The sequence below is a fragment of the Neovison vison genome, chromosome 2 (genome assembly GCF_020171115.1).
Source record: "Neovison vison isolate M4711 chromosome 2, ASM_NN_V1, whole genome shotgun sequence".
In the NCBI taxonomy this organism is placed as follows: Eukaryota; Metazoa; Chordata; class Mammalia; order Carnivora; family Mustelidae; genus Neogale; species Neogale vison.
The window spans coordinates 25,471,535-25,493,493 of NC_058092.1; the positions used below are offsets into that span (position 1 = coordinate 25,471,535).

At 47.2% G+C, this 21,959-nt stretch overlaps 1 protein-coding gene across 2 annotated transcripts in view; it reads right to left on the minus strand.

Annotated features, from left to right (window-relative positions):
- The window catches only part of CSMD2 (CUB and Sushi multiple domains 2), a 598,960-nt gene that overhangs the window by 135,477 nt on the left and 441,524 nt on the right, over positions 1 to 21,959 (minus strand). For both annotated transcript variants that reach the window (XM_044237753.1, XM_044237754.1), the window contains 2 exons: positions 8,038 to 8,240; positions 3,006 to 3,197 (listed from right to left, as the gene is read on the minus strand). In XM_044237753.1, the coding sequence (XP_044093688.1) occupies positions 3,006 to 3,197; positions 8,038 to 8,240 (395 nt within the window). The remainder of the gene's footprint in view (positions 1 to 3,005; positions 3,198 to 8,037; positions 8,241 to 21,959) is intronic.

Genomic DNA, 21,959 nt, shown 5'->3' on the forward strand with positions numbered 1-21,959 from the left:
CAGTTCCCTTCCAGATGGCTCCCTGGCATTGGGCATTCAGACATCTGCTTCCCACTCAGGACCCCAGCCTGGGCATCATTGCCCTCTGCCATTTGTGCGTCAAGGCCTGGCCGCACTCCTAGCTGTTTGGCCAGCAGGAGTGTTCCCGCTGCTCACGGCTGGTGGAGAGGTACGCAGAGGAAGGAAGTCCCTTCCCTTTCTAGGCCCCAGAACTAACCAGCAGGTCAGTCGAGCTGCAGGAGACCAAATGAGGTCTTGGCAACATCCCAGCATCACCTGGTCCTTTCAGCAGGTATTCACAGGGGTGGGAAGCCAGGTGGGAACTAGAAGCCAGGTGTTGCTTCCATTCCAGGATGCTTGTCCCACACCCACGGTCACGCCCTGTCCCTCCTTACTGTGAGTCAGAAACAGAGGCTGGAGCCTATAAAAGCCCAGGAGGGGGTAGTAGACAGCTGGTCACCCCAGATGGCCAAAAAGTGGGCAGGCAGTCCTGCGGGGTGAGAGGTGTGAGAAACACCGTCGACCTCGAAGTTACACAGTCCTGGGTTCCGATTCTGACTGTGCCACTTACTAGCTATGAGTTTGGGCAAGATATCCCATCTCTCTGAGCCTCCACTTTCCCATATATAAAGTAAATAAAAATAACAAAAAGAGTAAGGACAATAATAACTTCTAAGGCACACTGGGTTCGCTGTGAGTCAGACGTGGTCTTAGGCGCTCTACAGCATGAGCTTCTTTCCTCCTCAGAACAGGGTGATGATCTAGGTCCTCCTAATGCCCCTATTTTACAGGGGAGGAAAATGAGGCCCAGGGAGAGTCAGCAATTTGCCCAAGGCCACACAGCTTATTGGGGTGAAGGCACCAGAGTCTGTTGGTAGTTGAAATCCAGAACTTGAGCTCCAAACTTACCATCTGATGATTCCATTTGCAAGAATGCAGCTAAAACTTCTAGCCCAGTGCCTATCATGGGGATGGCGCTCAATAAATACTTGTTTTCTCCCTTTGCTTCCTCCCTATAATGAAGGGATATCAAGGCCAGCCAGACCAGTCATGGCAGACTGCCAAGGGAGCTGGAAATTAGGGGCTTGTCACTGGGATTTCCAGACTGTTTGAGAGAAGAGACAAAGACATTCATTTTGTTGCCCGAGGAACGTTTCCCCAAGCTGAGTACAGAAGAATGGGTAATGAAAGCTGAATTAACCTCTTTGCCCTGTTCGCTGCACATTTATTGCTCTCAACAGCTTAACACCGTGCAGCCCCCCCTCCCTCCTCCACCTGGGACAGTCTTGTCTCAGGACCTGTTTTTCTGTAAAAGAAGCTAAGGAATCACAGCCCCAGAGAATGCTAAATTTGGACGGGGCCTTAGAGTTCATCTAACTCCCTCTTGGGACTCACCAGAATTCCAATGCCCTGTTGGGATTCATGCTCAGGGAAAGGAGGTAAGTCCCAAAACCCAAGAGACAAAAACAAAGAAGGGAATAATGGGAGGAAGGGAAGGAGAGAGGAAGGAAGAAATTAGAAAAGGAAGGAGGGAAATCAGTATTTCTTGAGATTTGGGTTAGTTGTGTCCTTATTCCATGATGCCATGAAAGTGTATTTAGTCTCACTTTATAGAATAGGAAACTAAGGCTCAGAGAGATGGAACAGTTCTTCCAAGGTCACTGAACTAGTTAATGGCAGAGCCAGGATCTGAACCCAGATCTGTCTACTTCAGTACCCCACAATCTTTTGCACATACTATTCCATGTAGCTGAGATCTGACCTGTTTTTGGAAGTCAGGAGTCAACCTCCTGTCTGCTATGTATTCATTCACCATGCTCCTACTGCATAACCTGGGTGACTCCTAATCACCTCTGAGAGACAGGATTTAGTGTCTCACCTTCAGCACCAGGCCTCAGAGGTTGGCTTGCAAAGGCCAGTCCTCAGATGCCTGGACAGAGCCTCCCACTGAAACTGAGTAGAAAGACATGCAGGGCATTGCTTGGGGCATCAGCTGCTGGGCTGTGTCTTGGGAAGTCCCTGGAACCCATCCGCAGCACGGGAGCTAGTGTGGGAAGTAGGAAATTGAAAGGCTCTCCTTTCAGACTGATGTGGGTGTGAATCTTGGCTCTGCCATGTCCCAGCTCTGTGATTTGGGCAAGATATCCAAGTTTATCTAAGTTTCAGTTCCTGAACTATAAAGTGAGAGAATGGTGCTCATTTCAGAGAGCTGTAGGGAAAGTTAAGTGAGGTTGGGTAAGAAAATGTCCAGTGTGGGGCTAGCACACAGTAAGGGGACCTGGGGACTACTGCTTCTCTTCTAACACCCATCGTTGATCCGGGACATAAATGCATTCAGGACTTTGCCTGAGAAAAAGGGCCATGCAGCAATGAATACCTGGAATGTTTCTATTTCTTTCTTCCTTCAACTTCCTGCCTCCTCCCAGGCTCAAGGAGCTGGGGAGCAGTATTATTACCGTCTAACCCTTACAAGCTCTCTGACCATGGGCAAGTCGCAGAGCTTCCATTTCTGCATGGGCCAAAGGGGGAGATTTTTAAGAGTAAGAACAGATCAAGAGATCTAACACCCAGGTAACCAATAATTTCCTTGAGAAAAGAAAGGGCAAGGTTCTTCCCTTTGCACCCGAGCCTGTGGATGCCTTTCTAGTGCTTTGGATATTAGAAAGGGCATTTTGGAACCTGCTGACCTTCCTCCAGAGCTGATCCATCGTCCTCCTTCCCACCTAAATAGCCTGAGTCAGGGAGAAAAGAGGTAGACATGTCTGGCTTAGAAATTTGGGGGACCGCTTTGGAGGGTGAAGACTTTGTCATGTGTAGACAGTAACTGTGAGTGTGTGAATGTGAGGGGGCATTTGTGTGCACATATTCACACAAAGCAGCGTAAACTTTGGGTTTTCCGATGCTACTGGCCAGCCTCTAGATGCAGCTGCCACTTGGGCCATGGGGTCTGGCACACACAAGCAGTGGGACCAGAGGGCAGGATTCAGCCTGTGGCTGCTTTGTACCGATGCATGTGGGCGGACTGGGCTGCCAGAAGAATCTGTTCTCGATCTTCACACAGCTGATCTCCGCACTCCCCTGCAGCGCATAGCCAGGGTCACACTGGAACACTGTGGAGTCTCCGGCTTCCCAACTGTCGCCACTCCGGCTCCCGTTCTGTGGAACCCCAGGGTCGTTGCAGGACGTGGCTGTAGACACTGGGAGAACAGAAGAACAAGTGGGGTTGCCTAGAAATCTGTCAGCCAATGAGGGTCTCAGCTCATCAACCCCGTTGTCATCACCGTGCCCACTTCCAGGGCCACAGCCACAATCTCTGTCACCTCCCACTGGTGTCACTGGCAACAGGGCCACCATTTCATTTCTGTTCTCACCCTCATCTCTGTCACCACTGGGGACCACTGTCAGAACCATTACCAGAACCTTCACCACCGCTGGCATCCACCTGTCATGAGGTACCATGAGTTAGGTGTGATTGCACAGCTGTGATTGTAGAAGAAGTGAGCTAGGATCAATACCTGCCTTGTTGCAGAGATCAGCAGACAAGCAGGGTCTGCCAGTGGGTTGGGAGCTGGTCTCCCTGTAGGCTGAGCAGTGGATGTTAACAAGCATAGGGAGAACTGCAGTCAGGTGAAGGCAAATGCCCAACGCCACATCGTCCCTGAACCGGAGGAAAGTCTGAGGTGTGTAGCAAGGGAAAAAGTAGAGTTCAAAGTAAACATTCATAGCTGAGATGTAGTCAACATTAAAAAACCTCAGGAATGTGGTCTGATACCTAACTAAGTGTCGGACAGACCACGTGCTTTAAAAGTGAATGTCAAATGATGGAGGGAAGGAGTAAATGAATAAAAGAATGAATGAGTAGATGCATCATGAGAAAAGGAAATGTTAGAAGAGAAAGTCCAGAGAAAGAATCAGGACAGCTTCAACCAAGGTCATTCTCCAGATTCTGGGCAGCAGGCTCCAGGGATGGGAGCCCCTGGAGGCCACAGGATCTGTAATATTCATTGGCTTGGAGGGTCAGATTCCCCAACCCCAAATTTTGGGGAAAAATAGCATGCACAAAACTAAATGAATTTATTGTGGAGTAGAATGTAAAAGTCGTATGTGTTCTTCAGCAAAAACATGAAGCCTCAAAGAGACTGTAGCCTCCTACAGCTTTCAGATCAACAGATGGATAGACATTCACTCTCTTCTGCTCTGAGGAGGACGTCAGTGGAAAAACTCGAGAAGCCCGAGCCCAGGGCAACTATACACACTAATATCACCAACTGTAAGATCTAGGATTGTGGGAACAAGTCTGGAGTTATAGCATCTGATACCTCATACCCATAACGATATGTATGAGAAACTAGGGCTCATAGTCAGATCTGTTTCTATGCCTGCTCGTGTAAATAAGTTTTATTAGAATACAGCCGTGCCCATCTGTTTATATATGCTATACTATACACAGCTACATCTGTAAAATCTTCCAATGCAGCAAGCTCAGGTCTCTCGCTGCTTTTCCCACTCCCCAGGGCCTTTGCACCTGCTGGTCTTTCCACCTGAAGCGATGGTGCCGCAGACCTTCCTAAGTCAGCTCCATATTGTCATTCTGTTTTCAGCTCTCGAATCACCTCCTCTCTAACCACCTTCTTCTGGGCTCATCCCTTGACCCCTCCTGTTACTAATTTGGTCACATTCTCCTCTTTTGTTCTTTTCATTGCACAGTCTGTAATACTCTTGCTAATTCATTTGTCTCTTTATTGTAATATCACTTGTGCATCTCTGCGGGAACAGAGACTTCGGCTGTTTTGCTTCCAACTGTATCCCCGGGGCCTAGAACATTACCCAGCACACAGCCATGCTCAGTAAATATTTGTTGAATGAATAAATAAATGAACAAATCATCACCATCTGACACTTACTGAATTTATTTATAACGTCAAAGAAGAATCAATCTTCTTCCTTCCCAATTAAAAACAGACTTAGCTTTCATCTCTAGCTTTACAGTGCACTGTACACATGTAAATGATTCCCTGAAAGAAAAATAGCTCCCTGTTCTGACCATACTCAGAAAGATTATTTATGTAGGAGGTGACAGAGTGCAATGATGAAGAGCCTGGGTCTAGGAATCAGACATGGGGGTTCTGATCCAGTCTCTGCTGCTTATTAACTAGATGACCTTGTATGAGAAACCTCCCTGGACCTCAGAGCCACGTCTGCAGCATGGATTAAATAACGGCCACCATACTCTAAGGCTTCTGTGAAAATTACTAGCAGAGTGCTTAGGGTGGTGTCAGCTCAGCGGGTGGCAGTCCCTCTCCTTCAGTGTCCCCCTAACCCTCTTTGTTCCCACTTTCCCTCTTTAATGCTCCTGAATTTGAGCTGCTTGGCAAAGCCCCGGGAAAAGGCTAGATCCGCGTGGTTCAGACAGGATGTTAGATGTTACACAGTCATGTTTACTCAATAAAGCCAAGCCTGCACTAATCGTCTCTGGCATTTCTGTACAATCCCCCATCAAACATACACTATAAAGTTAACCTGGGGCGAGCCACGCGGCCTTCCCTAGAGGAGTCCTGGTATTTGCTAACTGAGGACAGCAACAGGGAAGGTGACCTTTCCTGAACCTCAGTTACACCTGGACCCCGGGCCAGGTCGTCTCAGCCTTTCTGGAGTCCAGGCTAGGTAGCTTTGCCCACGCCCCTCTCCATGGACCTAAGTGATGGTCAGGGCAGCTTGCGTCCGGGCATCCATGCATTAGAGAAAACCATGTGCTCATGTGCACACGTGTCCACGTGCCTGCTTTCCCAATAAGCAGTGAGTAAGCTGCTGCTGCACGCGTGGGCCGTGGAGGAGTCTGAGCGGCAGGACGTGGCAAGAGTTGGCTACCTCCAGCACAAGGCAGGGTGTCTGGGATTGACAACGCACTGAAGAAACCGAAGGAAAGTGCTCGCTGTGCCACAGGCCACGGCAATTTATTCTGAATGGGGAGGAAGTGGCATCTGACACGCACCCCGAAGGATGAATAGTCCTTCTATGGGCTGGACAACGCATGAGGAAGCAGCCGGAGCTGCTGGGCGAAGGTGCGGCTCGTGACAGTGCCCAGGGATGCTGTCCCACGTGGCCAAGCTGACCGTGCACAGGAGGTCAGATAGCGCAAACCTACAGGGGAATTTGCCAGAGCAATTAAGAGGGTTTTTCTTCTTCTTCTTCTTCTTTTTTTTTTTTTTTAAAGCCATAACCATTAGCTTGGGCACAGTCAGAGAAAATACATGTCTGATTTAATTATTCATAACACTCCTTTCCCCAGAGAGTGGACTGAGCTGTCTCTTTAGCATTCCACTCTCCTCACTGCTTACAGATGCTTTATGGCTTATCCCAGCAGTCTCTGAAGTCTCTGTTCCATAAAATGCTAGTCTCTTGAGATGGTCGGGGAAAGAGTCCTCCATGGTCAAATATATTTGGGAACTGTGACCTACTAGATAGACACCTTCTGAATTCACCAGCTAAATTAGCATACCAAAAGTTCTCAGAGGTCCCAAGTTACAGATAGCCTCTTTAGGTTTGCCTTGACCTAAGACCGTGCAACGTTCTTTCTCCAGCAACATCAGCCAAGAGTCCGTGGAACTCCAGGGAACAGATGTAGGGAAATGCTTATCTAAAAATGACTCCCTTGTTGCCCTGTGGTGGGACCTAATCTTGGATGAGCTCACCGTTACCCTGTGGTCCCCAGAGACTCTCCATGGGCAAACGGGTACCAGGATTCCATGTAAGAAGACTCCCAGTGAACCCTGCAAGGAGTTCTTCCTCACCAGGCTAGAAGCTTCCGTGAGTATTAATCGGGCAAGTTAATGGGTATAAAGGAACATAATCCTGGAGGCTTTCATCTGCCCTACAGACTTTTGAATGCTCATCTCCACGGAGAAAACAGATGTGCACAAGAGCTAGAAGCAGGGTTTGTAGCCCCATTCCAGTCCACCTGGTACCGGAAATATACTCAACCACCCTTAGCTAATAAACCACCAAGGGGAGACTGTGGAGGCAAAGCCGTGGCATGGGTGCCACATGGGCTCGCTTCGCAATCACCATGGCAACCCCCCCACACACTCTGGAGTAAGGACATGGTAATGAAGACAGCTGCTGTATAATAAACATAAGCATAAACCAAGGCAGAGTCACTTGTGCAGGGAGATGAGTGATGGAAGAGGCACTTCAGAGGAGATGAAATGATGCATCACAGGGGGAGGCAGGACCAACACATGAATTATCTAATACTGGGACTCGGATGTGTGAACATTGCCCATTTTTGGTAGCTCTATGTCATGCTCCTCCATAATTGGCTACTAGAGTGCATAATTAATTGAATTTAGATCATTTGTATTTGGCTCCCGGTCCTTCCTGGGACCCGCACTAGACTAAGAACCAGAGTGTGCGGCATATCAGAGCGGCTGTTCCGTAACCGAGCCCCATACCACCGTCTACAGGGGCCTGCGCGCCTTCTTCTATGCTCCCTGTGTTTCAAATTGCACATTCTGGAACCTCTCATCCTGCCTCTGCACTTGTGCACATGCTCTACACACCTAGGGTGCCCCTTTCTTTCTTTTTTCTCTAACAGGGATCCACAGACTCCACCCCCCCCCAAGTCTTACTACGTGGCCCTTCCCACCCCATGGAATCATCAACTGCTCCCTGCTTGAAACACAGACTTTCCCTCTGTTACTGCTGCTTCTCCTGCAGGTCTGAGCGTGGGCTCCGTGTTTTCTGGAATATCTTTTCTTCCTGGTGCTCCAAGGTAAGTACGATAGTTTATATCCCCCCCACCCAGGTACTCATCAAACTGCATGTTAGTGTCTCTGAAACTGCTTGTCTTTCCCTGCAGAGTAAGCCCAGCACAGATATTTGAACACAAGTGCTAACTAGGTGCCGGGCACACAGCCCCTGCTCAGTGGCTCTCTCTACAACAGCGGAGGGCTGGAGGAAGGGAGGGCAAGAAGGGGTGGGGGCTGCTGTCATGCCCCAGGACAGATGGACAGAGGTGGGCAGGAAGTAAGCACAGACCTGAGAAGTGAATGGCAAATCCCTGCTTGCTGGTGAAGAAGTCGGTGCTGAACTGCAGAACGACTGAGTTGAAGGTGCTGTGCAGGTCCTTGGGCAGGGCCGCGCCGCTGAGCTCCTTCAGCAAGACCCCACTCTCCACAGGCCCATCCCAGATGCGCAGCACATCGTGGACCTCCTCTGTGTCAAACACCAGGAAGTGGAGCCTGAACAGAGAGAAGAGGAAGCTGGTCATCCTGGGCTCAGCGCCTTCTTCCCAGGGGCTTCAGGTCAGAGGAGGTCGGAAACCCAAGAGAGACTTGCCAGAAGGAAGAGAGCAGCGTCCAGCGGCGCCCTCTCTCATGGCTTCCAGCCGGCCTGCCCCTCCCACTGGGGGTTCCTAACAGCCGAGACAGGGGTGGCAGGGGGGTGTAGGTTTTGTGCACTTTGTTGATCATCCTGAGTTTTATGTTGTCACTGTTGAACCCCACCCATCTCTTCACTGTCCACCACGGTCCCCAGACTTCCTCCTGAGTCCACTATCATTCTAGATTGTGAGGGAGACGCCGAGAAGGCATACACCCAGGCAAAATCCCAGAAAGCCATTTTGTGGCTATTGACAAACTGATTCCAAAGTTCATATGGAGGGGAGAAAGCCCCAGAACAGCTACACGATACAGAAGGAGGACAAGACTGGAGACTGACTGTACCCGATGTCAAGACGTAATGACAAAGCTGCAGTAATCAAGGTGGTGGGTATCGGTGAAAGAACAAAGAGATCCATGGAACAGAATAGAGAACGCAGAGACAGACCCACAAAAATACAGTCAATTGATCTTTGACGAGGTAGCAAAGATGGTCTTTCCAACAAATGGCACTGAAGCTGCTGGACACACACATGCAAAAAATGAATCTAGCTGTAGACTGAGGCCCTTCATAAAAGTTAACTCCAACTGGGTCACAGACTTAAATGTAAACATAAAACTATAAACTCCTAGAAGACGTGGGAGAAACCCTACACGACCTTGGGTGTGGGGAAGACATCTAGATACGCCAAAGGCATGATCCGTGAAAAAACCCATCTGATCAACTGGGCTTTACTGAGATTAAAAATTTCAGTTCTGCAAAAGACAATGTCAAGAAAATGAGACAAGCCATGGACTAGGAGGAAATATTTTCAAAAGACATATATATTTTTTTAAGATTATTTATTTATTTATTTGACAGAGATCACAAGTAGGCAGAGAGGCAGGCAGAGAGAGAGAGAGGAGGAAGCAGGCTCCCTGCGGAGCAGAGAGCCCGATGTGGGGCTCGATCCCAGGACCCTGGGATCATGACCTGAGCCGAAGGCAGAGGCTTTAACCCACTGAGCCACCCTGGCGCCCTCAAAAGACATAATTTGATAACGGACTGTTACCCCAAATATACAAAGAATTCTTAAAACTCAACAATAAGAAAACAAGTAAGTCTGCTTAAAAAGTGGGCCAAAGACCTTGCCAGACCCCTCACCAAAGATAGACAAATGGGGAATAATCACATGAAAAGACGCTCCACATCCTGTCATTGGGGAAATGCAAATGAAAGCAGCGATGAGATACCGCTACATGCCTATGAGAATGGCCAAAATCCAGAGCATTGACACTACCAACTGCTGATGGGGAGGGAAACAGGAAGTCTCACACACTACTGGTGGGAATACAATATTCCAAAGGCCACTTTGGAAGACAGTTTGGCCATTTGTGGCCAAAGTGAATCTATAGAATGTACACCATCAGAGAAAACCCTGATGGAAATTATGGACTTTGAGCAATAGCGATGTGACAGTGTAGGCTCACCACTTGTAACAAATGTCCCACCCTGGTGGGGGGTGTGGTTCTTGGGGAAGCTGTGCATGTGGCAGGGCAGGGGGCAAATGGGAAGGTTTTGCATCTTTGTCTCAATTTTACTCTGAACCTAAATCTGCTCTAAGAAACTCGGCCTTAGAAAAAGGGGCGTGGGGATAAAGGTAAGGGGTGTGTTGTGGGTTTTGAGAGGCTGACCCAGTTGTGGAGGGCGGTGGTGAGCCTACATCTTGGTTTCCAGGAACAGAACTTGGGACATTGGCTACACACAGGCTTGACTTAGATAATCCTTGGGGATCTGAGGAGGCCAGGCAGGGTTTCCCCATGAGCGGGCGGGCTGCCTGCAGGCCACAGACAGAGCTCTTAGGGCAAAGTAGCTGAGTAGGAACGCTGAATTCTCCCAGCGCAAAGAGGTTCTGGCTGCCAAAGTTATTTGACTACCAGCCTTTCTCTCCTAATCAAATTTTTATTTTGGAACAATTTTAGACTTACAGAAAAGTTGCGAAGTTAATATGGAGAATTCCCATAGACCCCTCACCATTTCTCCCACTGTTAATGTCTTATGTTTCCCAGGTGCATTTGTCACAACTGATGAACCAACTTGGATGCATTACTCTGAACTCAGCGCCATGCCTCATTTGAATCTCACCAGTTTTTCCACTGATACCCTTTTTCTGTCCCAGAAGCCAATCCATTTATCACTATCTCCTTTTAAAAATATCTTTTTAGGGGCACCTGAGTGGCTCAATCGGTTGAGCATCTAACTCTTGGTTTTAACTGAGGTCGTGCTCTCGGGTCCTGGGGTTGAGCCCCACAGTGGCTGGCTTAGTGTGCTCAGCGGGGAGTCTGCTTCCCCTCTTCCTCTCCTTCTGCCCCTCCCCTCTCAAATAAATAAAATAAAATCCCTAAAAAGTATATTTTTAAATTATAAAAATAAGACACGCTCAAGGCAGAAAAAGACAAACAATATATAGATGTACTGAATTTTTTAAAAAGTCTCTTACACAAACCAATCTGTTCTCCAAAGCTTTTCACTTGATATTAGTCTTGCTGCATATCGTTCCAGACTTTCTTTCAGTGTGCACACAGTGTGCACTCCCCAAATGGGACCAAAATTTAAGTTACTTTTTTTGCTTAAGACTGTTAGGGACATAATACATATATTTCATTTTTTTTTTCCTACAAAAAATGGACACTGTTGTATTTCACTATCTCACATAAGACTGCAAGGAATATTCCCATCTTTACATAGCTTTGCCCATTTCTGTTAACATCTCAGTCGACTGTTGGAGGAATTCTGGGGGGATGAGTATACACTTAAAAATCTTTTATAAATGCTGTTAAATTATTCTCTGAAGTGATTGCATCAATTTACATTCCCACTAAACAGTATCAGTGTGAGTCCTCTCTCTAAACTTCACCTCATCAACATCAGGTATTTAAAATACTTGCCCATCTGCTAAACCAAAATGGAATCTCACGGTGTTCTGGATAATTTAAGTTACGTGCATATTAAACGTGTATCTTTGTTATATTTTGTTATAAGCATATCTTTGCATATATTTATTGCCCACTTACATATCTTCATAACCTTTAGCCATCTTAACAGAGTTATTTGTCTTTTAAAATTCTATTTACAATTAATTATAATTTTAATTCATTATTTTTATATATTTTTATTTCTCTCTTAAATATTGCTAATATTTTCTCTTAGCAGCTGGTGTCTTTTTGCCCTTTAAATTTTGTTTATGGTGCCTATTTTGGTGTAGGGCTTATTTATTTTTTTAAGACTTATTTATTTATTTAAAAGATTTATTTATTATATATAGAGAGAGTAAGTGGGGGGGAGGGGCAGAGGGAGAAGAAGGAAAATCCTCAAGGAAGGAAAAAATCCTTTTCCTTGGTGAGCGCAGAGCCTGACATGGGCTGGATCCCAGGACCCTGAGATCATGACCTGAGCCAAAATCAAGAGTTAGATGCTTAACCGACTGAGCCACCCAGGTATGTCTGGACTTAAGTCATTTTATGTAACAAATATGCTATTCTTTTCCCTTAAGGATACTGATGACAGGGCGCCTGGGTGGCTCAGTTGGTTAAGCATCTGTCTTCAGCTCAGGTCATGATCCCAGGGTCCTGAGATCGAGCCCCACATTGGGCTCCCTGCAGTGGGGAGCTGGCTTCTCCTCCACTTGCTGCTCTCCCTGCTTGTGCTCTCTTTTTCAAATAAATAAAATATATTTTTTTTTTAAAAAAGAGATAACTTAAAAAAAACAAAAGATACTGAGTGATGTGTTATGCTTGGGCAAACCCTCTTCTTCCCACAAGATTAAAAAGCCAAACTTGAGTATTTCCCCAGATCTTGTTAGTTCTATTTTTTGAGGTTTATAGATTCATTATGTTTCCAGATGGACACTCAACTCTCCTACCACTGGTCTAAAAGAGCCTTGTCCATGTTTTGACTATCAAAATGCTCTGTTTACTTCCTCCTGAGCGTTTATTTGCAGTCTATACTTACTCATTTGTTTACTACCTGTCTCCCCAACTAGAAGATAATTTTCATGAATGGGGGACCAGGGGCTATTCACTCTGGTGGCCTCAGAGCCTATGACGTGCCTGACACTTTGGATGGTGCCCACGAATGTCTGGGGAATGGAGACAGTTGTCACTGTATAATCCAGGCTCCCCTCATGGATATGAAACATCATTTTGGTCATGACTCTGATTCTAGACACCCTCCTTAGCTCCAGGACTCCCTCCTTGGTCTTTCCAGATGCTACTTATTGTACCACAAGCACACCTACACAACTTACTTCTGTTTTCATATTTCATATTCTTCCAGGGCAAATCCCCCTTCATTTTTCTCCCCCAAATTTCTTAGCTATTTTCCCAAATTTATCCTTTGAGATGAGCTTTATAGTTATCAAGTTCCAAAAAAAATACCTCACTGATACTTTGACTGGAATTGCACACATGCATTGATTCATTTATGTTATTTTTCCCCAGCCAGGAACACTGTAGGTATCTTAACCTATTTAGGGCTTTGTTCGTGTGTCTTGGTAACATTTCATGGTTTTCTTCTTTGTTATGTTTTTCTTTTTGCATACTTCTTATTAATTTTTTATTCTATTATGAATGAGATCTAATTTTTATTTGTGTATTTGTTGTTGGGTATGTGTGCACGTTTTTTCTTTTCAGTTACCAGGTAGTTTTACTAGGATTCAAGTGAATCTCCTGGATTTCCCAAACAAACCCTTTTATAGATAGAGGTGCAGGTCCGCCACACCAGAAGCTGTGTGGGTGCTAGTTCCCCTGGCAGGCATCCCCTCCTGGGGGGTTCCGGCAGAGTAAAGACAGATGGGCTTCCCTTCCATGCATTCAGCAGGAAGCAGACTGCAGTCTGGGGCCCCACACTTGATTGGAAAGAGGAAGTGGGAGCTTCCCAGGAAGCAGAGCCAACAGGCATACTCACTCTGTGCCAAACTGCACCCTTCCTTTTCTTTCTCCGTGATACTCAATGGATGCAAAATTGGCCTTACCCACAGGAGCAGACCAGGAGGTAAGCTGTGTGGCTTATGCATTCTCAAAAAAGAGAGGCTCTCGGGGGCTGGACTTGTCAGGGAGGGAGGGAGGAGATGAGACTTGAAGTTTGTAGGTATGAAAGGGAATAGGTTTTCTTTGCATTAATAAAATGAGACAAGGGCACCTTGGCGGCTCACTTGGTTAAGCATCTGCCTTTGGCTTGGGTCTGTGATCCCAGGGTCCTGGGATCGAACCCTGCACTGGGCTCCCTGGTGAGCTTCTCGTTCTCTCCACCCCTGCTCATGCTCTCTGTCACTATCTCTCTTTCTCTCTCTGTGTCAGATGAATAAAAAAAATCTTAAAGAAAAATAACATGAGACAAGACCCAGAGATGGAGCAAGGTGAAGGGGCCAGGAAGAAAGGTGATTCCCACACTAGAGTCCAAGTGGCTTCAGGAGGTCACAGACAATAGAGCTGGGCTGAGAGTGGGAAGATGATGAGGCCCCAGAATTAGCTAGAGGAATCTGGGTTTTGTCCCCTTTTAGTTAAGAAACCCACTGAGGTCCCAGAGGTTAAATAACTGAAGGAGTGAGTGAATGAATCCATGAATGAATGAAATTCCAGGAGGAACATCTGATAGGAAGAGAGAATATGGAGATGGAGCAGGGATAAAACATGTTTATATGACAACCACCAAGTACAAAGCACTTCCGCGTGGTCTCACTTAGCCCCCGTGAGTATCTTTATTTTTTAAGTGGCATCCTTTCCGTCTTTAAAAATGAGAATACAGAGGTTCAGAGAGGTTGAATAACTTGCCCAAGGTCAAGGGCTGGTTTGAGAGCGAGCTAGAATTACATTACATAATTATAGTCTGGGTCCAACCTTGGTGCTCCCACTCTTTCCCCTGAGAATGCCGCCTGTGCCTCCAGAAGGAAGAGGCTGTGGCGGGGAGGCAGGTGTGTGCGGGGAGGCCCTAACAGTAATCAATAGCTTACATGAGAATCATAACAAGGTGAAAGGGCTGATCTTTGAGACCATGAATTAAAAATTCCAGCTCGTTGCATTTGGCTCCGCTGATCTGATAATCAGACAAAAGTCAAAGGCTTGGCATTGAACAGGTCTAGAGAATGGCAGGGGGAGAGGCAGAGGAGGGAGCCCGAGGTCCTCCGCAGGCAGAAACAATGCAGCTCAGCAGCCAGAAGGAAGGAGGCTGAAGGGCCAGACCTCTTACTGCATTCATTTGTTTCAACACCTCCCTGCGCTGGGTGTGGGGAGATAATGGTGACAAGGACAGGGCGTCCTTTTCCAGTTGTTTCTGGACACGGGCAATATTCCCTCACACACAAATCCCTGTAAAGACGATCAGCTGTGGTGGCACTTGTGTGGAAGGAAGCAGCATGCTGAGACAGAGGACCTGCTTTCCAGAGAGCGCCCTGGCGGGGAGGCCTTCTGGAAGGAGGGGGCAGGGAGGCAATGGGAGAGGCTCCCAGGTACCAGCCCTGAAGCAAGAGGTGGGAGGACGCTTCCTGTGGTAGTGAGCAGCAGGTGCAAAGGCCCCCAGACAGAAAGGCTGTCGCGGGACCGAGATGGGCAGGCGGAGGCCAGGTCGGGTGGGGGACCCGAGGGGCGGGGGCAGGGTTGGGGGAGGGGGAGTTTGGGTTTCATTGAGGGGTCTTCTTGCTAAGGTCTGGCAGGATCCAGTTTCCATTTTACGGTCACTCCTGCTGCCCAGATGGGAGTAGCGGCAGGGGCTGGAGTGGGTGCATGGCAGGTAGCTGGGGTGGGGGCACTGGCTGCAGGGAGGGGTGTGGTGACCCCTTGTATTAGAAATCCTTGAAGAGAGCCAGGGAAGACTTCCTTTGTCAAATGGACCACCCTGATTAAGACTCTTATTGAAGACTTGTTTTCATCTTTGAGAAATCAAAGTCTGTAAAATGCTAATCAGAGGTTCTGATCGATAGGGCTCATACCAGGCCTGGCAGACAGCAGGCTTGCCTGAGCAGCTCCTCTGCAGATGAGCATAAGTCTTCTTTGGCTTTTGAAAAACTGGGAGCAGTTTTGAGGACCTGCTCCCCCCTGACCCCAGGTGGGGAGGCACTGAAGGGAGAGGAAGAGGTAAAAGGTACTCCTTCACAGAGAAGCCTTCCTCCCAAGGGTGTCTGCTTCTTTGGGCCACAGACATGACACAGGCCAGGGAAGAGGGCTGAAGCGTGTTGGGCGTCATACTCTGTCTCTGCCCTAGAGGCTGCTGCTGAGTGAAAAACACAGTACTATGTGTGGGATCCCTGTAAAAACGCTTCGATTTGCAGGTTACTTTTGCCACTTGCTCATGGAGGACTGAAGTCCCCGGGGTTTAACACAGACCCCTGCGGGGTGGGGAGTGGGGAGTGGGTATCAAACAGCTAGTAAGGCTCAGGGCCAGCATTCAGTGCTTGTCTCTCTAGTACCAAAGGCATTCCTTTCACATTGTCTTCTACCTGAGTGAAGCAAGGAAAACTCCAAGGAGGAGGTGTCTTTGCAGTAGTTTTGAAGACCGAAAAGAAAAGCAGGAGGAGATGGAGAGAGGAAGATCACAAGAGAGGGAACAGCACACACAGAGGCTTATAAAACGTGGGGCTAGCCTTCCTGAATCCAGACTCCCTCCCACCCTTTTGATTCACCTTCTCTGTGCGGGGTACAGGGATTGTTCTGAACCACACTGTTCTTTCCTTCACCAAGTCCTTTAGGAGCCCCAGCTGCCATCCTCCAGTCCTCTCTGTTCTAGCCGTTTCCTTCTGGTCTTCTTGCTTCAGGGACTTCTCTCTGCCCGGAACATTCCTACCCTCCCATACACTCCCGTACCTGCCACCTACAGTGGGCTGAGTTCAACCCCTTCAGTGTCACCTTAACTGGAATTGTCAGTGTGCCCTTAATGGGAAATCAATGCATCGTTGCAGATTAATCAAGTTCAGATGAGGTCATCCTGGGTTAGGGTGGTCCCTAAACCCAAAGGCTGATGTCTTCATCAGAGAAAGGAGAGGGACACTGGGATGCAGAGAAGCAGAGCGCTCAGCGGGGAACAGACCATGTGAATACAGAGGTAGGGACTGGAGGATTTATCTATGAGCCCAGGGTGGCTGGCAACTACCAGAAGTAGTTGCCACAGATTTTTCCACAGAGTCTTCAGGGGGAGCACCGACACCTTGACTTTGAATTGTGAGAAAGTATATTTCTGTTCTCGTTTCAAGCTATTCTGTTTGTTACTGCAGCCCCACAAACTCATACACCACCTGACTAGCATGTACCAGCTGATACCCCACACCCAGTGGGGACTTTTCCCTGGGCATCTCCATATTGTGCACTGACTCTCCATCCCCCACCGACCCCATGAACCCCATCTGGACAGATGGTCCCTCCGTGTGCTCCCACAGCTTTGGACCCATCGGTGACATACCTATCTTACCGAGCTCCTTAACTGCTGTGTTTCTGACTCATTCATCTCTGTATCTTTGGTACCCAGCACCAGGCCTGGCCCATGCTAAGCCCTTGGTCTGGTTGAACTATGAATGAATGAACTGCTCACCACCTTGCAGGAATACCATAGTTCAGCCAAACTCACCTACTCTCCTTGTCAAATGTGTACCACATGGTGAGAGGAAATGAAATCCTCTGTGCTAAGGAAGATATGTCCTATTTTGCCAGAGGTTCTGACATCTCTCTTTATGACCCACATCCAGCTCCTTGGATCTTCCCACTGGATCTTTGGTGCTATATCACTACCAAAGAAATAGGAGCTAGTGGCACCGACCCCAAGCCAGAGCTAGCAGCCTCGTCCAAACCCAGGAGACATGGGGAGGATGCAGTCATGGTCGCACACTGGCTAAGCTCAGACTGGTAGGTTCTCTGAGTCTAGATACAGATACCAAGAGTCACACATCCAATCAAGAGAGAACAGGTATCAGATGCAGACAGCACTGATGGGAATATGGCACGTCTCTGACCCTAAGTGTGGTGTGATGGGTTCTATGGTCAAGGCATGCACAGAGCAGACCCCTACCTGGGTGGAGGGGGTGAGGCAGGCCCCCTGAAGGAGGTGACAACTGAGCTGAGAGTCTTGTCAGATGCACAGGCTGTGTGCAGATGAAGGGGGTGGATGAGGAACGTGGGAAGAAGAGGGAATGCCAGGGAGAGAACAGAAACAGCGTAAAGACATGGATGGTCTAGAGAGAGAAAAGTATCAGTTCTTTGGGAGGACACAAGCATGGGGTGCAGGTGGTGGGTTTGGACAAGCATGTCCAATGAGTTTACAGCGTGAAAGGCACATAAGGAAGGAAGTTTCTGGAGGATTCTGACTTTAGGGATGAATGGGGAAAGAGAAGCCTATGGAGACTAAGACTAAGAGGTAGAAGGAAAAGCAGGAGAAGGTACAGTCCTAGAAGCCAAGACGGGGGGAGAGTCTCAGAGGGATAGCAATAATGCCCAAGCTGCTGCGGAGAAGGCAATAATCCTATATCCTATATCTATATCCTATATCTATATATAGGTAATCTATATATAGGTATATCTATAATAGGATATAGATATAGGATATATATATCCTATATCTATCTATCTATCTATCTATCTATATCCTATATATATCCTATATCTATAATCCTAGTGACAGTGGTTTGTGCGGTGATGGGGCAGGGCTGGGAACAGGGGCGGAAGACCAGTGCCCACCAAAGGAGGGGCTGGAGTTGGTCTCACTGTCCTAAGTCTGGTGTCTGTTTTGCCTCGGGTATAACATGGGTGCTCATGGGGACCAACAAATATACTGCTCAGCTCCTCAGCCCCACTGGTCTCTAGTTCTCTCTCTCTGGCTCCCTGGGGACTGTCCTGAGGCTCTGCTCTCTCCAGGGCTGGGTCATCAATGCTCAGCTGGTTGCCACCTGCTTCACCCTCAGGGCACCCTGGATGGTGGGGCTGACCCTGTTCCAGGATCTCCAGACACATTTTCTTACAGTGTCTCTGTAGAGTTCCACCTTTCTCCACAATCTCCTAGCAGCAGGTACCCCAGGGAGGGCACTCCCACCCTGCCCTTGCTCCCCCACTACCCCCTACCAGCCTGCCACAGAAACTCTGCCGGACTTTGCTGGTAAGGGAGTAAGGCTCATGACACTCAGCTTCAAGGGCACGAAGAGATTTTCCACCAGAGTCTCAATCTAAAAAAGCTAGGGGAACAGTGGATTCTCGCTGCAGGTGCCCGTACCTCTCAAGAGCTGTCCAGGCAAAACCTGCTTCTGAGATCTGGTCCTCAGTCCCCTCAGTCCCAAGGAAACTTGGACAGCTTGGATGCTCTTTGGATTCTGCCAACCCCACTGCTTATAGGGAGCTCATCTGGATCCATTACATGTCAGACAGATACACAAAAGCAAGAAAAAAAAATTCCACAGCATCTTGACATGTTGACTTCATTTGATTTCACTTGCGGTCCCCAAATGTGAAAGGGCCTTCGGTCCTCCAGGGCAACTGTTGCCACTCCATGAACCCAAAGGATGGTGCAGAGGCACAAGTCCTAATGGTGGATCTTTATATCAGGGGAAAATGGCCCGCGAACAGACAGTTGCTGCCAGGGGGAGAGGGTTGGAAATCACCCCTGCCCCCAATGAGAAGGAAGCCCAAATTATCCTCAGTGACACTGGCAACTACAATAAGAAAATAATACTTGTTTTATAAAATGCCCCCTTCTGAGCCACGGAGCTGCAAACTGACAATTAAACCATGATCATAATAGCAGACAATAATAATTAAAGCATCCTGCCATCCAAAGAGCAAAAACGGAGAAGACAGACCAAAGCCCAAAGCAAGCATTGGCGTCTAGAGCAAAATGAGAGGCTCTTATTTCCTGGGGCCAGCTGGTATCTGACAGAAAAAAGATTCTTTTGTTACTTCCATGAGGGAAAAAATGAACCTAAGCTTGGGGTCACTGCAGTGGCCACGGTGATGGCGTTGTGAGAGGCTGGGGCAGTGCACAAATGCACGACTTAGGCTACTGCTGTGTCTTTCAGCTTTCCTCACCAGTGACCTTGGACTGGTTTCCTTCTTGTCATGGGCGCCTTGTATGTGAAGGCTGTGTGACCACCTGTCATGGACTGGAACCTGTCCTGGAGGTGTCAGGGATTTTGTGAGGACAGATGTGTCTTTATTCTTCCCAGAAGAAATGTCCATAAATGAAAGGTTCATGCCTCCTGAAGTGCATAATCCAGAGGGAAAAAAACAGTGGCTATGGAATCAAAGACACAGCTTCACATCTTGTTCTGGGATTGCTCATCAGGTGACCTTGTGGAGTCTTGGTTTACTTCTCTGTCGAATGGTGGTAACGGCCTCCATCCAGCAGTGTTGCTGGGAGGATTATTGTAAATGAAATCACATATAAAGTACCTGGCACCAAGCCTGATACATAGTGCAAAAATCAATAAGTGGTAAAATCACCTAAAGCAAAGTCTATTTCTGTTCTCTTTATTTTTATTGAAGTGTAACTAATACACAGTGTTATATTCATTTCAGGTGTATGACTTTTTTTTCCCTTTTACTTGACTAAGAAAGATGTGTTAAGGTCCTTCTACGACTGTCAATTTCTTGTATTTATGACAGATTTAACTCTACATTTTCTTGGTCGGTTATTCGTTATGTAAAGATCCATGACTGTTAGCATTATATAGCACAGGCACCTTTCCATGAAATAATTCCCTCTGTCCCGGTGGCTGTTGGCTCTCCTTAGCTTGCTGCTGCATCACTCCAATCTCTGTATCTTGCCCTCTGTGTGTATAAAATCTCCCTCTGCTTCCCTCTTACAAGGATTCATGTGGCTGCATTTAGGGCCCACCCAGAGAATCCAGGAAAATCTCCTCATCTCAAGAGCCTTGATTTAATCACTGCTGCAAAGATTTTTTTTTTCCAAATAAGCTAATGTTTACAGGCTCCGGTCATTAAAACCTGAAGTCTTTTGGGGCCATAACTCAGCCTACTACAATGTCTTTGCGAGTTTTTCAAGAAGCCCCAGTGGCAATTTTCTGTGGCTTTTGTGCACATTAGATCTTGGCTGAATCAATGATTCTTTGGTCTTAGAGCACCACTGTTCTTGGCCAGTGATGTGAAGGAGGGGAGATTTTAGGAGGATTGGGTTTGGTGTAGGGGTGGTTTCTCATAAATGACCGTTTTATTTGAGGAGAACTGGTTGTGTGCTTACCTGTGTGAGTGTGTTTTGTGAAAAGCTTTGAAGAATCTTTTATTATCCTTGGAACTGATCCATTTTTCATCAAGTTCTATCTAATTCGTTTTGGCTGGAGCTCAGTGAGTCTGTTCAATTCACCAAGGACACTTTAGTCCAGTCCCTCCCTCTGTCCCTTCTCAGAGGAGTCTGCTCACAGTTTGTATTTTATTATTATACTCTTCTCCATCTGTGCTGCCTGGTTGGTCCTCTGTCTTCCACACTGGGTAACTTCTCTTTCATTATTTCCACACCCTTGCACTTTGTCTCTGCAGTCTCAGACAGACCCTCCAGATTGTCTCTCTCTTCAGTGCTTTTATTTCTTACAAGGCAAGTGCTACTCTTGTAGATTTTAGCTACTGTGTCATTAGCTTCTTTTCATTCTTTACTCCTGGTTATCAAGGTCACTCTTTCTCAGGATCTCCCCTCCCGCATTCCATTATCCATCCTTCTGCTACCGATCATCCCTATTTCTTATATTTAAATGAGAATAGCATACATCAATCCATTTAGATTTTCTTTTGTTTACTATAATACAATCTTTTCAGAAAATATCTTCTTATTTCTTTAAGGAAATGATTCCCTTTTTTAAAGAATGGTATGTGTTATGTGGTATCACAAAAGTTTCTTTTATTTCTTTTTTGCTTGTTTACTTAGTCTTTTGAGAGGGTGAGCTCTCTCCTGGTCTAGTGTGGCCAGGAACGCAGGTATTCATTTCTTTTGTTGAATGAATGGAATCCCCCCCGCTGGAGTCCATTTTTGGCATGGTAAACTCATAGTCAAGTTCACATCTGCTGGCCAATTCCACTATCAAGCGTAGCTCAGATGGGTTATTATTCTTGGATGATTTGAAGTAATTTGTGTTCTTTTTCTAGAGGTGATCCATGAAAACTAAATTGCCAGAGACCACCACGACTCTTACACTGACACCCAGGGAGTATCCATATCCTCTCCTTCAAAAAACTTCTGAGCTCCTTTTGACGATTTCCCAATTTGTTGAAATCTCAAGTCTGACAAAGGGATGCCCCACCGTGTATATGCTTATCTTCTCAGTTCTTGCAGGAGGTCAGCTCTCGCAGTGCAAGTACATGGACCTTCTCTGTTTAAGGTTTAACTCGTTGTCACTGCTCAAAAACAAACCTTCTGGAAGCTGCTAAACCTGCGGCCAGGATTCCTGGCAAGAGCTACAAACAGAAGCTTCACTTCTGGTGCCTTCTGCCTCCTCTGGGCCAGCTGCCCACTTGCTGTCTAAGGGATGCAACGCTGACCACAGTGGGGGATGGTGGCCCTATGATTGATGGGAAACTGCAGGTGAGGACTCTGGGTCTCAGGTGCAGCCAGATGTTTTGTCTGGT